We start from the raw sequence: 17,738 nt of genomic DNA on the forward strand, positions 1-17,738 counted from the left end.
ACGGGTCCCACACACACTGACTCTCATTGGGGTACGGGTCCCACACACACTGACCCTCACTGGGGTACGGGTCCCACACACACTGACTCTCACTGGGGTACGGGTCCTACACACACTGACTCTCACTGGGGTACAGTTCCACACACACTGACCCTCACTGGGGTACAGTCCCACACACACTGACTCTCACTGGGGTACAGTCCCACAGACACTGACTCTCACTGGGGTACGGGTCCCACACACACTGACCCTCACTGGGGTACAGTCCCACACACACTGACTCTCACTGGGGTACAGTCCCACACACACTGACTCTCACTGGGGTACAGTTCCACACACACTGACTCTCACTGGGGTACGGGTCCCACACACACTGACTCTCACTGGGTACAGTCCCACACACACTGACTCTCACTGGGGTACAGTCCCACACACACTGACTCTCACTGGGGTACGGGTCCCACACACACTGACTCTCACTGGGGTACAGTCCCACACACACTGACTCTCACTGGGGTACAGTCCCACGCACACTGATTCTCACTGGGGTACAGTCCCACACACATTGACTCTCACTGGGGTACAGTCCAACACACACTGACTCTCACTGGGGTACGGGTCCCACACACATTGACTCTCACTGGGGTACAGTCCTACACACACTGACTCTCACTGGGGTACAGTTCCACACACACTGACCCTCACTGGGGTACAGTCCCACACACACTGACTCTCACTGGGGTACAGTCCCACACACACTGACTCTCACTGCGGTACGGGTCCCACACACACTGACTCTCATTGGGGTACGGGTCCCACACACACTGACCCTCACTGGGGTACGGGTCCCACACACACTGACTCTCACTGGGGTACGGGTCCTACACACACTGACTCTCACTGGGGTACAGTTCCACACACACTGACCCTCACTGGGGTACAGTCCCACACACACTGACTCTCACTGGGGTACAGTCCCACAGACACTGACTCTCACTGGGGTACGGGTCCCACACACACTGACCCTCACTGGGGTACAGTCCCACACACACTGACTCTCACTGGGGTACAGTCCCACACACACTGACTCTCACTGGGGTACAGGTCCCACACACACACTGAGTCTCAGTGGGGTACAGTCCCACAAACATTGAGTCAGGTTGGGGTAGTGCTCCCCCCAGGCTGACGTCTCCCCCCTGCCCCAGCCCAGGAGCTACCTCGCCTGCGATGAGCTAAAGGGTTGATGGAGTTTACTTACACTGACTGGCAGACTGTCTTTCCACCTCTGCGAGAAGTTCTGGTGGGGTAAAACAATGTTTATTTATGAAAGAAACTCTTCAGAGGCCGACTGTGTCATGCTGGTCCCGTTGCCGTGGCCGCTGGGGATGTCCGAGTTCGCGGCCCGAGCAGGGAGTTCAAAGGTCCAAGGTCAAGTCGCGTCCTCAAGCATCGAATTTCATGGGCACGGCGAGAGGAAACGGGTTTCGCGGAAAGACACACGGTCTGTGCCGGTGACTGGGTTGCGGGGCTCAATTTCCAAGGACGCCATGGCGGCTTCACCGGGGAGCCAACCGAAGGCGCAGTGCCGATACTCGAGGCTCACCATGGAAACTACCCACCCCTCCACCCATTACTTTGACTCGTGTTTTGGCTCGTGTTTAACGGAGGAAAACGTCCCACGGCGCTTCACAGGAGCGTAGATCAGACAAGGACGGAGGGGTCGAGGCGGATTGCAAGGACGGAGGGGTCGAGGCGGATTGCAAGGACGGAGGGGTCGAGGCGGATTGCAAGGACGGAGGGGTCGAGGCGGATTGCAAGGACGGAGGGGTCGAGGCGGATTGCAAGGACAGAGGGGTCGAGGCGGATTGCAAGGACAGAGGGGTCGAGGCGGATTGCAAGGACAGAGGGGTCGAGGCGGATTGCAAGGACGGAGGGGTCGAGGTGGATTGCAAGGACAGAGGGGTCGAGGCGGATTGCAAGGACGGAGGGGTCGAGGCGGATTGCAAGGACAGAGGGGTCGAGGCGGATTGCAAGGACGGAGGGGTCGAGGCGGATTGCAAGGACGGAGGGGTCGAGGCGGATTGCAAGGACGGAGGGGTCGAGGCGGATTGCAAGGACGGAGGGGTCGAGGCGGATTGCAAGGACGGAGGGGCCGAGGCGGATTGCAAGGACAGAGGGGTCGAGGCGGATTGCAAGGACGGAGGGGTCGAGGCGGATTGCAAGGACGGAGGGGTCGAGGCGGATTGCAAGGACGGAGGGGCCGAGGCGGATTGCAAGGACGGAGGGGTCGAGGCGGATTGCAAGGACGGAGGGGTCGAGGCGGATTGCAAGGACGGAGGGGTCGAGGCGGATTGCAAGGACAGAGGGGTTGAGGCGGAGACGGGTGATGACAGCAGAATTGACGGAGAGGGACAGTACATGAGAAGAGAAAACTATTAACATGTTGCCTCCCTGCTGCAAGGGTCAAGGATGTCTCGGAGCGGGTGCTGGACATTTTGAAGGGGGAGGGTAAACAGCCAGTTGTCGTGGTGCACATAGGTACCAACCATACAGGTAAAAAATGGGATGAGGTCCTACAAGACGAATGTAGGGAGCTAGGATCTAAATTAAAAAGTAGGACCTCAAAACTAGTAATCTCAGGATTGCTACCAGTGCCACGTGCTAGTCAGAGTAGGAATCACAGGATAGCTCAGATGAATACATGATTTGAGGAGTGGTGCAGCAGGGAGGGATTCAAATTCCTGGGACATTGGAACCGGTTCTGGGGGAGGTGGGACCAGTACAAACCGGACGGTCTGCACCTGGGCAGGACCAGAACCAATGTCCGAGGGGGAGTGTTTGCTAGTGCTGTTGGGGAGGAGTTAAACTAATATGGCAGGGGGATGGGAACCTATGCAGGAAGACAGAGGGAAGTATAATGGGGGCAGAAGCAAAAGACAGAAAGAAGAAAAGTAAAAGTGGAGGGCAGAGAAACCCAAGGCAGAAAGCAAAAAGGGCGACATTACAGCAAAATCCTAAAGGGGCAAAGGTTGTTAAAAAGACAAGCCTGAAGGCTCTGTGCCTCAATGCGAGGAGTATTCGGAATAAGGTGGACGAATTAACTGCACAGATAGCAGTTAACGGATATGATGTAATTGGCATCACGGAGACATGGCTCCAGGGTGACCAAGGCTGGGAACTCAACATCCAGGGGTATTCAACATTTAGGAAGGATAGACAGAGAGGAAAAGGAGGTGGGGTGGCGTTGCTGGTTAAAGAGGAAATTAATACAATAGTAAGGAGGGACATTAGCTTGGATGATGTGGAATCGGTATGGGTGGAGCTACGGAATACCAAGTGGCAGAAAACGCTAGTGGGAGTTGTGTACAGACCACCAAACAGTAGTAGTGAGGTTTGGGACAGCATCAAACAAGAAATTAGGGATGCATGCAATAAAGGTACAGCAGTTACCATGGGCGACTTTAATCTACGTGTTGACTGGGCTAACCAAACTGGTAGCAATGCGGTGGAGGAGGATTTCCTGGAGTGTATTAGGGATGGTTTTCCAGACCAATATGTCGAGGAACCAACGAGAGGGCTGGCCATCCACGACTGGATGATGTGTTATGAGAAAGGACTAATTAACAATCTTGTTGTGCAAGGCCCCTTGCGGGAAGAGTGACCATAATATGGTAGAATTCTTTATTAAGATGGAGAGACTGGGGTCCTGAACTTGGGGAAAGGTAACTTCGATGGTATGAGACGTGACTTGGCTTGAATAGACTGTCGAGTGATACTTAAAGGGTTGACGGTGGATAGGCAATGGCAAACATTTAAAGATCACATGGATGAACTTCAATAATTGTATATCCCTTTCTGGAGCAAAAATAAAATGGGGAAGGTGGCTCAACCGTGGCTAACAAGGGAAATTAAGGATCGTGTTAAATCCAAGGAAGAGGCATATAACTTGGCCAGAAAAAGCAGCAAACCTGAGGAGTGGGAGAATTTTGTAATACAGCAGAGGAGGACAAAGGGTTTAATTAGGAGGGGGAGAATAGAGTATGAGAGGAAGCTTGCTGGGAACATAAAAACTGACTGCAAAAGCTTCTATAGATATGTGAAGAGAAAAAGATTAGTGAAAACAAGCATAGGTCCCTTGCAGTCAGATTCAGGTGAATTTATAATGGGGAACAAAGAAATGGAGGACCAATTAAACAAATACTTTGGTTCTGTCTTCACAAAGGAAGACACAAATAACCTTCCGGATGTACTAGGGGACCGAGGGTCTAGTGAGAAGGAAGAACTGAAGGATATCCTTATTAGGCGGGAAATTGTGTTAGGGAAATTGACGGGATTGAAGGCCGATAAATCCCCGGGGCCTGATAGTCTGCATCCCAGAGTACTTAAGGAAGTGGCCATAGAAATAGTGGATGCATTGGTGATCATTTTCCAACAGTCTATCGACTCTGGATCAGTTCCTATGGACTGGAGGGTAGCTAATGTAACACCACTTTTTAAAAAAGGAGGGAGAGAGAAAACAGGTAATTATAGACCGGTTAGCCTGACATCAGTAGTGGGGAAAATGTTGGAATCAATTATTAAAGATGAAATAGCAGCGCATTTGGAAAGCAGTGACAGGATCAGTCCAAGTCATCATGGATTTATGAAAGGGAAATCATGCTTGACAAATCTTGTGGAATTTTTTGAGGATGTAACTAGCAGAGTGGACAAGGGAGAACCAGTGGATGTGGTGTATTTGGACTTTCAAAAGGCTTTTGACAAGGTCCCACACAAGAGATTTGTGTGCAAAATCAAAGCACATGGTATTGAGGGTAATGTACTGACGTGGATAGAGAACTGGTTGGCAGACAGGAAGCAGAGAGTCGGGATAAATGGGTCCTTTTCAGAATGGCAGGCAGTGACTAGTGGAGTGCCGCAGGGCTCAGTGCTGGGACCCCAGCTATTTACAATATACATCAATGATTTAGATGAAGGAATTGAGTGTAATATCTCCAAGTTTGCAGATGACACTAAGCTGGGTGGCGGTGTGAGCTGTGAGGGGTCGCTAAGAGGCTGCAGGGTGACTTGGACAGGTTAGGTGAGTATGCAAATGCATGGCAGATGCAGTATAATATGGATAAATGTGAGGTTATCCACTTTGGGGGCAAAAACACGAAGACAGAATATCTGAATGGTGACATAGGAAAAGGGGAGGTGCAGCGAGACCTGGGTGTCATGGTACATCAGTCATTGAAAGTTGGCATGCAGGTACAGCAGGCGGTGAAGGCGGCAAATGGTATGTTGGCCTTCATAGCGAGGGGATTTGAGTATAGGAGCAGGGAGGTCTTACTGCAGTTCTACAGGGTCTTGGTGAGGCCTCACCTGGAATATTGTGTTCAGTTTTGGTCTCCTAATCTGAGGAAGGACATTCTTGCTATTGAGGGAGTGCAGCGAAGGTTCACCAGACTGATTCCTGGGATGGTGGGAGTGACATATGAGGAGAGACTGGATCGACTGGGTCTTTATACACTGGAGTTTAGAAGGATGAGAGGGGACCTCATAGAAACATATAAAATTCTGACGGGACTGGACATGTTAGATGCAGGAAGAATGTTCCCGATGTTGGGGAAGTCCAGAACCAGGGGACACAGTCTAAGGATAAGGGGTAAGCCATTTAGGACTGAGATGAGGAGAAACTTCTTCACTCAGAGAATTGTTAACCTCTGGAATTCCCTACCGCAGAGAGTTGTTGAGGCCAGTTCATTGGATATACTCAAGAGGGAGTTAGATATGGCTCTTACGGCTAAAGGGATCAAGAGGTATGGAGAGAAAGCAGGAAAGGGGTACTGAGGGAATGATCAGCCATGATCTTCTTGAATGGTGGTGCAGGCTCGAAGGGCTGAATGGCCTACTCCTGCACCTATTTTCTATGTTTCTGTGTTTCTATGTCAGCTAACATGAGGGCCAGGAAGGGAGGTTGGGTAGTCAGCAGTTTGGTGGGAATAGGGTCGAGCAGTAGGAGGTGGGTCTTGTGGACAGGAAACGCGGTGTGGCACAGGCTGGAACGCTGAATTGTGATTGGCCAAGGGCAGGGTATGGGGAGATCCCGGGGACACGCTGACCATGACTGGTGCTGGGCGAGGCTCCCGGGGGAAATGGTCCGAAGTGTATTACGGGTTTAGGGGAACAGAATGCAAACTGGTCAATCGCTCCCTTACCTGTGGTGTCCCGAGTCTTTCGATTAAAGGAACGAGGTGGAGAGGAGCGTATTTTGCCTCCAAGCGTTTCATTCGAACCTCCAATCGCTCGCCCTCTGTTAACGAGACATCAAGTTACGGTCAGTTCCACGCAGCTTATCCCAGCGCCTTCTCGCACTCATCAGGCTGAATCCTCTCCTCTAGTGTCTGTATCGATCCCTCACTCCCCCTCCAGCGACACTACACAGCTCCACACCCTTTCTGCCCAGGGTCCCGGACTGTATCGTTGCTGAGTGATCCACAGTTACAAATCAGTTCCCAAGCTGCCTACTGCATGGAGACCACCCTGTAACCTGTTGTGTAGCTGTGACCACCAGCTCTCTGTCCCTTGTTCATCCCCACTGGCACACGCATCGTTGACCTCCTGACTATCCTTCTTGGTGTTCCATTCTGATCTCTCCCACCATCCCCTCAAATACTTTCCCTTCCCATTCCTGCCCAGCCTACTCTCCGGACTCCCCAGGGGTCTACCCTAGGTCTCCTGCCTGTCGTCCTCTCCATGCAACACAGGTCCTCTTCCATAGTGCTACGTTCAGCATAACTCCACAAGACTGTATATCTTAAGCTCAAACTGTTGTGACCTTGGTCTCTTTAATGTAACTCCAGAGTGAGGAATCAGCATGTTAGACTGCCTTTTATACCTGCTTTCCCAGGGTGTGCAGGTGACCCTTGGGTCTCCCACAGGTGCGCCCCCTGGTGGCAAGTCTTACACTTTGGTAATGTTTACATACATAACACATAGGTATGTCAAATACACCCAACTCTACCTCTCCACCTCCATCATAGAATGATGAACTTAAGAATTAGGAGCAGGAGTGGGCACTCGGCCCCTCGAGCCTGCTCCATCATTCAATAAGATCATGGCCTATCTCAGTCCACTTTCCCGCCCTATCTCCATATCTTGTCATTCCCTTAATATCCAAAAATCTATCGATCTCAGCCTTGAATATACTTAAAGACTGAGCCTCCACAGCCCTTTGGGGCAGAGAATTCCAAAGATTCACCAAACTCTGAGTGAGAGGTTTACATAGAAACATAGAAAATAGGTGCAGGAGTAGGCCATTCGGCCCTTCTAGCCTGCACCGCCTTCAATGAGTTCATGGCTGAACATTCAACTTCAGTACCCCATTCCTGCTTTCTTGCCATACCCCTTGATCTCCCGAGTAGTAAGGACCTCATCTAACTCCTTTTTGAATATATTTAGTGAATTGGCCTCAACAACTTTCTGTGGTAGAGAATTCCACAGGTTCACCACTCTCTGGGTGAAGAAGTTTCTCCTCATCTCGGTCCTAAATGGCTTACCCCTTATCCTTAGACTGTGACCTCTGGTTCTGGACTTCCCTAACATTGGGAACATTCTTCCTGCATCTAACCTCTCCAAACCCGTCAGAATTTTAAACATTTCCATGAGATCCCCTCTCATTCTTCTGAACTCCAGTGAATGCAGGCCCAGTTGATCCAGTCTTTCTTGATAGGTCAGTCCCGCCATCCCGGGAATCAGTCTGGTGAACCTTCGCTGCACTCCCTCAATAGCAAGAATGTCCTTCCTCAGGTTAGGAGACCAAAACTGTACACAATACTCCAGGTGTGGCCTCACCAAGGCCCTGTACAACTGTAGCAACACCTCCCTGCCCCTGTACTCAAATCCCCTCGCTATGAAGGCAAACATGCCATTTGCTTTCTTAACCGCCTGCTGCACCTGCATGCCAACCTTCAATCTAAATGGCCGACCCCTTATCCTGAGACTGTGACCCCTGGTTCTAGACTCCCCAGTCCGGGGGAAACATCCTCCCTGCATCTACCTTGTCAAGCCCCCTCAGAATCTTATATGTTTCAATGAGATCACCTCTCATTCTTCTAAACTCTAGAGAATGTCGGCCTAGTCTGCTCAATCTCTCCTCATAGGACAATCCCCCCATCCCCCTTATCCTGAGACTGTGACCCCTGGTTCTAGACTCCCAAGCCTACCTGGATCTGCTCTGTCTAGCCCTGTAAGAATTGTGTATGTTTCAAGATCACAGAATCACAATGAAGCACAGAAGGAGGCTGTTCAGCCCACCCTGCCTGTGCTGGCTCTTTGATAGAGCGATCTTTTAGCGATGGGCAATAAATGCTGCCCCCGCAAGTGATGCCCATATCCTGGAATCAATTTTTAAAAATCCAATCAGTCCCACTGCCCCCACTCTTTCCCCATAGCCCTGCAATTTCCCTTTCAAATATTTACCCAATTCCCGGTTTGAAAGTTACTATTGAATCTGCTCCCACCGCCCTTTCAGGCAGCGCGTTCCCGATCACAACAACTCGCTGCGTAACCACATTCTCATCTCCCCCTCGCGTTCTTTGGCCAATTGCCTTAAATCTGTGTCTCTCTGGTTACCGAGCCTCCTGCCCCCGGGAACAGTGTCTCCTTATTCACTATCAAACCCCTCATCATTTTAAACATCTCCATTAAATCTCCTCTCAACCTTCTCTGCTCCAAGGAGAACAATCCCAGCTTCTCCAGTCTCTCCACATAACTGATAACTGAAGTCCCTCATCCCAGGGACCATTCGAATAAATCTCTGCACCCTCTCCAAGGCCTGGACATCAATCTGTACATCCCGAAGATTAAGTGCTGCCGTGATCATCGTTTTCTTCTGCCCCGTATCAACAGAACCAAAGCCGGCCTGCCCAGCTCGCAATGTGCCTCTGACTCCAACCCCTGAGCATCTGCCCCACCCCAGGGCATCGCCCAATGTGTCTAATGCCTCACCTTCTTCCACCTCCACAATGTTGCTTATTTCCCTCTCTACCTTCTCCCACAGACCTCCAATACTCCGCTCCCAACTCCACTGCTCCCCCAGTCCCCCTTTCCCCATCCCTTCAGTTCCTGCTCCTCCCCACGCCTGCTGTCCAGGTCTACTCATGGTGCTCTGGGGGAGTTGCAAGTCTCGGCAGGGAGAAGCAAGAGGAAGGTGGGCACAGACTGGTGCAAGAGGCTGGGTGGTGAGAGGGTGCATGCTGAACTCAGCCGATAACACGATGGTTAAACAAACTGTGGTGTGACAGAAGCACACTCACTCGGTGTTACACACTCACACACCCATACACTATCACACACACTCACACTCTCACACACACACACTCACACACATATTTGCACACACTCACACACACACTCAGTGTTACACACACTCACCAAACTCACATGCGTACATTGACACACGCGCGCACACACAGATACACAGATGCACGCAGACAGACACATACGTATACACAGACAAACACACGTACAGTCACCTACACACACACCCATACACATGCGCACACACACACAGACACACACACCCGCACACTGACACACCCGCTCACACAGAGACACACACGTAAACAGACACATGCACACAGTCACACACACGCACATAAATTATTGGAAAAAATCCTCAAGGACAAGATAAATCTACATTTAGAAAGCCAAGGATTAATTAGGGACAGTCAGTACGGATTTGTTAAGGGAAGATCGTGTTTGACTCCTGTACCATGTGGGAACTCAGGGACACTTCCGGTGTCCCTGACGATTACGTGTGCGGGAAGTGTATCCGCCTCCAGCTCCTGACAGACCGCGTTGCGGAGTTGGAGCTGAGGGTGGATTCACTCTGGAGCATCCACGATGCTGAGAATGACGTGAGTATCACGTGTAGCGAGTTGGTCGTACCACAGGGAAAGGGTCCACAGCCAGATAGGGAATGGAAGACCAACAGGAAGAGCAGTGCAAGGAAGGTAGTGCAGGAGTCCCCTGTGGTCATCCCCCTGCAAAACAGATACACAGCTTTGGGTACTGTTGAGGGGGATGACTCATCAGGGGAGGGCAGCAGCAGCCAAGTTCATGGCACCGTGGCTGGCTCTGCTGCACAGGAGGGCAGGAAAAAGAGTGGGAGAGCAATAGTGATTGGGGATTCAATGGTGAGGGGAATAGATAGGCGTTTCTGCGGCCGCAACCGAGACTCCAGGATGGTATGTTGCCTCCCTGGTGCAAGGGTCAAGGATGTCTCGGAGCGGGTGCAGGACATTCTAAAAAGGGAGGGAGAACAGCCAGTTGTCGTGGTGCACATTGGTACCAACGACATAGGTAAAAAGAGGGATGAGGTCCTACGAAACGAATTTAAGGAGCTAGGAGCTAAATTAAAAAGTAGGACCTCAAAAGTAGTAATCTCGGGATTGCTACCAGTGCCACGTGATAGTCAGAGTAGGAATCGCAGGATAGCGCAGATGAATACGTGGCTTGAGCAGTGGTGCAACAGGGAGGGATTCAAATTCCTGGGGCATTGGAACCGGTTCTGGGGGAGGTGGGACCAGTACAAACCGGACGGTCTGCACCTGGGCAGGACCGGAACCAATGTCCTAGGGGGAGTGTTTGCTAGTGCTGTTGGGGAGGATTTAAACTAATATTGCAGGGGGATGGGAACTTATGCAGGGAGACAGAGGGAAACAAAAAGGAGGCAAAAGCAAAAGACAGAATGGAGATGAGGAAAAGTGGAGGGCAGAGAAACCCAAGGCAAAGAACAAAAAGGGCCACTGTACAGCAAAATTCTAAAAGGACAAAGGGTGTTAAAAGAACAAGCCTGAAGGCTTTGTGTCTTAATGCAAGGAGTATCCGCAATAAAGTGGATGAATTAACTGTGCAAATAGATGTTAACAAATATGATGTGATTGGGATTACGGAGACGTGGCTCCAGGATGATCAGGGCTGGGAACTCAACATCCAGGGGTATTCAACATTCAGGAAAGATAGAATAAAAGGAAAAGGAGGTGGGGTAGCATTGCTGGTTAAGGAGCAAATTAAGGCAATAGTTCGGAAGGAAATTAGCTTGGATGATGTGGAATCTATATGGGTAGAGCTGCAGAATACCAAAGGACAAAAAACGTTAGTGGGAGTTGTGTACAGACCTCCAAACAGTAGTAGTGATGTTGGGGAGGGCATCAAACATGAAATTAGGGGTGCGTGCAATAAAGGTGCAGCAGTTATAATGGGTGACTTTAATATGCACATAGATTGGGTTAACCAAACTGGAAGCAATACGGTGGAGGAGGATTTCCTGGAGTGCATAAGGGATGGTTTTTTAGACCAATATGTCGAGGAACCAACTAGGGGGGAGGCCATCTTAGACTGGGTGTTGTGTAATGAGAGAGGATTAATTAGCAATCTCGTTGTGCGAGGCCCCTTGGGGAAGAGTGACCATAATATGGTGGAATTCTGCATTAGGATGGAGAATGAAACAGTTAATTCAGAGACCATGGTCCAGAACTTAAAGAAGGGTAACTTTGAAGGTATGAGGCTTGAATTGGCTAGGATAGATTGGCGAATGATACTGAAGGGGTTGACTGTGGATGGGCAATGGCAGACATTTAGAGACCGCATGGATGAACTACAACAATTGTACATTCCTGTCTGTCGTAAAAATAAAAAAGGGAAGGTGGCTCAACCGTGGCTATCAAGGGAAATCAGGGATAGCATTAAAGCCAAGGAAGTGGCATACAAATTGGCCAGAAATAGCAGAGAACCCGGGGACTGGGAGAAATTTAGAACTCAGCAGAGGAGGACAAAGGGTTTGATTAGGGCAGGGAAAATGGAGTACGAGAAGAAGCTTGCAGGGAACATTAAGACGGATTGCAAAAGTTTCTATAGATATGTAAAGAGAAAAAGGTTAGTAAAGACAAACGTAGGTCCCCTGCAGTCAGAATCAGGGGAAGTCATAACGGGGAATAAAGAAATGGCGGACCAATTGAACAAGTACTTTGGTTCGGTATTCACTGAGGAGGACACAAACAACCTTCCGGATATAAAAGGGGTCGGAGGGTCTAGTAAGGAGGAGGAACTGAGGGAAATCCTTATTAGTCGGGAAATTGTGTTGGGGAAATTGATGGGATTGAAGGCCGATAAATCCCCAGGGCCTGATGGACTGCATCCCAGAGTACTTAAGGAGGTGGCCTTGGAAATAGTGGATGCATTGACAGTCATTTTCCAACATTCCATTGACTCTGGATCAGTTCCTATGGAGTGGAGGGTAGCCAATGTAACCCCACTTTTTAAAAAAGGAGGGAGAGAGAAAACAGGGAATTACAGACCGGTCAGCCTGACATCGGTAGTGGGTAAAATGATGGAATCAATTATTAAGGATGTGATCGCAGTGCATTTGGAAAGAGGTAATATGATAGGTCCAAGTCAGCATGGATTTGTGAAAGGGAAATCATGCTTGACAAATCTTCTGGAATTTTTTGAGGATGTTTCCAGTAGAGTGGACAAGGGAGAACCAGTCGATGTGGTATATTTGGACTTTCAGAAGGCTTTCGACAAGGTCCCACACAAGAGATTAATGTGCAAAGTTAAAGCACATGGGATTGGGGGTAGTGTGCTGACATGGATTGAGAACTGGTTGTCAGACAGGAAGCAAAGAGTAGGAGTAAATGGGGACTTTTCAGAATGGCAGGCAGTGACTAGTGGGGTACCACAAGGTTCTGTGCTGGGGCCCCAGCTGTTTACACTGTACATTAATGATTTAGACGAGGGGATTAAATGTAGTATCTCCAAATTTGCGGATGACACTAAGTTGGGTGGCAGTGTGAGCTGCAAGGAGGATTCTATGAGGCTGCAGAGCGACTTGGATAGGTTAGGTGAGTGGGCAAATGCATGGCAGATGAAGTATAATGTGGATAAATGTGAGGTTATCCACTTTGGTGGTAAAAACAGAGAGACAGGCTATTATCTGAATGGTGACAGATTAGGAAAAGGAGAGGTGCAACGAGACCTGGGTGTCATGGTACATCAGTCATTGAAGGTTGGCATGCAGGTACAGCAGGCGGTTAAGAAAGCAAATGGCATGTTGGCCTTCATAGCGAGGGGATTTGAGTACAAGGGCAGGGAGGTGTTGCTACAATTGTACAGGGCCTTGGTGAGGCCACACCTGGAGTATTGTGTACAGTTTTGGTCTCCTAACCTGAGGAAGGACATTCTTGCTATTGAGGGAGTGCAGCGAAGGTTCACCAGACTGATTCCCGGGATGGCGGGACTGACCTATCAAGAAAGACTGGATCAACTGGGCTTGTATTCACTGGAGTTCAGAAGAATGAGAGGGGACCTCATAGAAACGTTTAAAATTCTGACGGGGTTAGACAGGTTAGATGCAGGAAGAATGTTCCCAATGTTGGGGAAGTCCAGAACCAGGGGACACAGTCTAAGGATAAGGGGGAAGCCATTTAGGACTGAGATGAGGAGGAATTTCTTCACCCAGAGAGTGGTGAACCTGTGGAATTCTCTACCACAGAAAGTTGTTGAGGCCAATTCACTAAATATATTCAAAAAGGAGTTAGATGAAGTCCTTACTACTAGGGGAATCAAGGGGTATGGTGAGAAAGCAGGAATGGGGTACTGAAGTTGCATGTTCAGCCATGAACTCATTGAATGGCGGTGCAGGCTAGAAGGGCCGAATGGCCTACTCCTGCACCTATTTTCTATGTTTCTATGTTTCTATGTTTCTATGATTGAATTTTTTGAGGAGGTAACCAGGAGGGTAGTGTGTACGATGTAGTATATATAGACTTTAGCAAAGCTTTTGAAGGTCCCATATGGTAGAATGGTCACGAAGGTTAAAGCCCATGGGATCCAGGACAAAGTGGCAAGTTGGATCCAAAATTGGCTGAGAGGCAGGAAACAAAGGATAATGGATGTTTTTGTGACTGGAAGGATGTTTCCAGTGGGGTTCGGCAGGGCTCAGTGCTGGGTCCCTTGCTTTTTGTGGTATATATCAATAATTTAGACTTGAATGTAAGGGGTATGATTATGAAGTTTGCAGAGGACACTAAAATTGGCTGTGTGGTTGATAATGAAGAGGAAAGTCATGGGCTGCAGGAGGATATCAATCTACTGGTCAGGTGGGCAGAGCAGTGGCAAATGGAATTTAATTCAGAGAAGTGTGAGGTGATGCACTTGGGGAGGGCTAATAAGGAAAGGGTATACACATTAAACGGTAGGCCACTTAATAGTGTAGATGAACAAAGGGACTTTGGAGTGCTTGTCCACAGATCCCTGAAAGTAGCAGGCCAGGTGGATAAGGTGGTTAAGATGCCATACGGAATATTTGCCTTTATTGGCTGAGGCACAGAATACAGAGCAGTGAGATTATGCTTAAATTGTATAAAACACTGGTTAGGCCACAGCTAGAGTGCTGCGTGCAGTTCTGGTTGCCATATTATAGGAAGGACGTGATTGCACTAGAGAGGGTGCAGAGGAGATTTACTAAAATGCTGCCTGGAATGGAGAATCTTAGCTATGAGGACAGATTGGATCAGCTGGGTTTGTTCTCATTGGAACAGAGGAGGCTGAGAGGAGTCCTCATTGAGGTGTATAAAATTTTGAGGGGCCTGGATATAGTGGATAGCAAGGGCCTATTTCCATTGGTGGAGGGGTCAATTTCGAGTGGGCATAGTTTTAAGGTGGTTGGTGGAAGGTTTAGAGAGGATTTGAGGGGGGGCTTCTTCACGCAGAGGGTGGTGGGGGTCTGGAACTCACTGCCTGGAAGGGTGGTAGAGGCAGAAACCCTCACCACATTTAGAAGGTGCTTGGATGGGCACTTAAAGTGCTGTAACCTGCAGGGTTACGGACCTTGAGCTGGTAATTGGGATTAGACTGGATGACCTTTTGTTGGACGGTGCAGATATAATGGTAAGTACTGCAGGGAATCTAATACGGCCAGGGTGATCTCCTGGACTAGTGTCGATCGCCTGGATGGCTCGGAGAGGAATTTTCCCAGATTTTTTTCCCCCAATTGGCCTGGGTTTGTGTCTGGTTTTTGCCTCCGGTTGGGGTGGAGTGTAGAATGTTTCAGTGTAAGGGGTGTCACAGTTGTGTGGGGCGGACTGGTTGGGCTGGGTGCTCTTTGCCTTTCCGCCATTGTTCATAGGTTTATATGTAACCTTCAGGGCTGCTGACCGAGGGCCGTGTGGCTCTTTGTCGGCCGGTGCGGACACGATGGGCCGGAATGGCCTCCTTCTGCGCTGTAAATTTCTATGTTCCCACGTGCACACACATGCACGCGCATACACACACACACACACACACACACACAAAAACACACGCGCACAAACATGTACGCACATGTACGCACACACACGCGCACAGAGTCACTGTGAAACAGCTGACCTTTGATGTAGACCCTGGGTAGAATGTTCTGGAATGGTGCGGCATGCAGAAGATCACAAACCTCTTCTTGAGACTGTAAACAAGAGAAAGTCCAAATCTGCTCAGTGAACAAACCGAGATCTCGATTCACTTTCATTGTACACGGCAGCAGAAACCCAACAAATACTGACTTCGGCAACTGAGAAAATGAGTTGGGGCGATATTCGGAGATTGGACCAGATAAAGATCAGCCAATAAAAAACTGCGGTTTCAGCCTCCCATCTTCTTAATGGAGGGTGTGATTGGAGAAATATGTTTGTCAGATGTCTTACCCTTCAAGAAGTGTTAGAAGAACATAAGAAATAGGAGCAGGAGTCGGCCATTTGGCCCCTCGAGCCTGCTCCGTCATTCAATACGATCACGGCTGATCATTGACCCCAACTCCACTTTCCCGCCCGATCCCCATATCCCTCGATTCCCTTCAGTCCAAAAATCCTTCGATCTGAGTCTTGAATAAACTAAATAACAGAAGCAGCTTTTGTTGAGATTGTTTGTACAAATGAAGATGGCCAAGAATATTGTTTGGAGGGAAGCAAAGGAAAGGGACACAGAGTCATTTGGAGGAAAAGTAAAGCAGGAAGTGATGTTCCGAGTTAGTCCTGGAGACACTGTGGAGACATTGAGATTGTTAATGTCACTGGCCCTCCACGAACCCCCACAACCAGAACAAAACCCTGCTACCATCAGGCTCCAAACCCAGCTGAAGTCTGGTACATTGGCAAACAACTTCGAAGCCCATCCCTCCAGTCCCCTAACTCTCCCATTGACCCCTCCCCATCAGTACCCTAACTCTCCCATCGAAGCCCATCCCTCCAGTATCCTAACCTTCCCATTGACCCCTCCCCATCAATACCCTAACCCTCCCATTGAAGCCCATCCCTCCAGTCCCCTAACTCTCAGTGAAGCCCATCCCTCCAGTCCCCTAACCCTCCCATCGAAGCCCATCCCTCCAGTCCCCTAACCCTCCCATCGAAGCCCATCCCTCCAGTCCCCTAACCCTCCCATTGAAGCCCATCCCTCCAGTCCCCTAACGCTCAGTGAAGCCCATCCCTCCAGTTCCCTAACTCTCCCATCGAAGCCCATCCCTCCAGTCCCCTAACCCTCCCATCGAAGCCTATCCCTCTAGTACCCTAACCCTCCCATCGAAGCCCATCCCTCCAGTCCCCTAACTCTCCCATCGAAGCCCATCCCTCCCGTCCCCTAACTCTCAGTGAAGCTCCATTGTTGTCTCTCTAATCAGCCACAGGCCCCCCGGATGATCTTGCCGGATAATCGGACATCGAAGTCACAAACACCTTTCTCATACGTGTTTGAAATAATTTTTGATTTGCTCTTTGTTATTTCCAGGTCCAGGAGGTCTTTTCTTTTACATAAAATCACAGCAGAGAAAAAGGCCATTGTGCCCCACTGGTCCATCTCCACACGGGTCTCTCACCACCCCATCAAATTCACATTCTCAAACTACCAGGGTGGGCTATGAACTCCGCTTCTCTGGATTATTAGTCCAGTAACAGAGCAAGGGCTCGTGCGGAATTCTCACTGCGGTGCTCACCAAGGCTTGTTCGATGAGCAGACAGAAGAGGATTGCATTGCCAACCTCGCGGAGACTCTGGAACACGTCGGTCTTCAGCTCCGCGTATTCAATGATGTCCTTGAGCTGGTGGTGGAAGAACTCCAGGATTCCTGGAACAGAGACAGTGGCAGGTCAGAGTCTGCGACACTTCCCCGTCTCATTACACTCGCAAGGGCTTCCAGTCCGAGGTCGGACCCAGCTCCCACACACTGACCCCGTCACACTGACCCGTCACACTGACCCCGTCATACTGACTCCTGACCCCATCACACTGACCCATCACCCTGACCCCGTCACACTGACCCGTCACACTGACTCCTGACCCCATCACACTGACACATCACCCTGACCCCGTCACACTGGCCCCGTCATACTGACTCCTGACCCCATCACACTGACACATCACCCTGACCCCGTCACACTGACCCCTGTCATACTGACCCGTCACACTGACTCCTGACCCCTGTCATACTGACCCCTGACCCCATCACATTGACCCCGTCACACTGACCCCGTCACACTGACTCCTGACCCGTCATACTGACCCATCACCCTGACCCCGTCACACTGACCCCTGACCCTGTCACACTGACCCCTGACCCCATCACACTGATCCGTCACATTGACCCCTGACCCCGTCACACTGACCCTTATCATACTGACCCCTGACCCCGTCACAGTGACCCGTCACACTGACCCTTGACCCCATCACACT

General features: G+C 49.9%; 1 protein-coding gene across 3 annotated transcripts in view; it reads right to left on the reverse strand.

Annotated features, from left to right (window-relative positions):
* Nucleotides 1–17,738, reverse strand: part of cyfip2 (cytoplasmic FMR1 interacting protein 2) — a 121,759-nt gene that overhangs the window by 10,033 nt on the left and 93,988 nt on the right. For all 3 annotated transcript variants that reach the window (XR_011592976.1, XM_070877969.1, XM_070877968.1), the window contains 4 exons: nt 17,003–17,133; nt 15,412–15,484; nt 6,198–6,292; nt 1,259–1,297 (listed from right to left, as the gene is read on the reverse strand). Coding sequence is in view for 2 of the 3 variants with exons in the window: in XM_070877969.1 (XP_070734070.1) it covers nt 1,259–1,297; nt 6,198–6,292; nt 15,412–15,484; nt 17,003–17,133 (338 nt within the window). In the remaining variant the exon portion in view is untranslated. The remainder of the gene's footprint in view (nt 1–1,258; nt 1,298–6,197; nt 6,293–15,411; nt 15,485–17,002; nt 17,134–17,738) is intronic.

The sequence above is a fragment of the Pristiophorus japonicus genome, chromosome 4 (genome assembly GCF_044704955.1).
Source record: "Pristiophorus japonicus isolate sPriJap1 chromosome 4, sPriJap1.hap1, whole genome shotgun sequence".
Taxonomy (NCBI): domain Eukaryota; kingdom Metazoa; phylum Chordata; class Chondrichthyes; family Pristiophoridae; genus Pristiophorus; species Pristiophorus japonicus.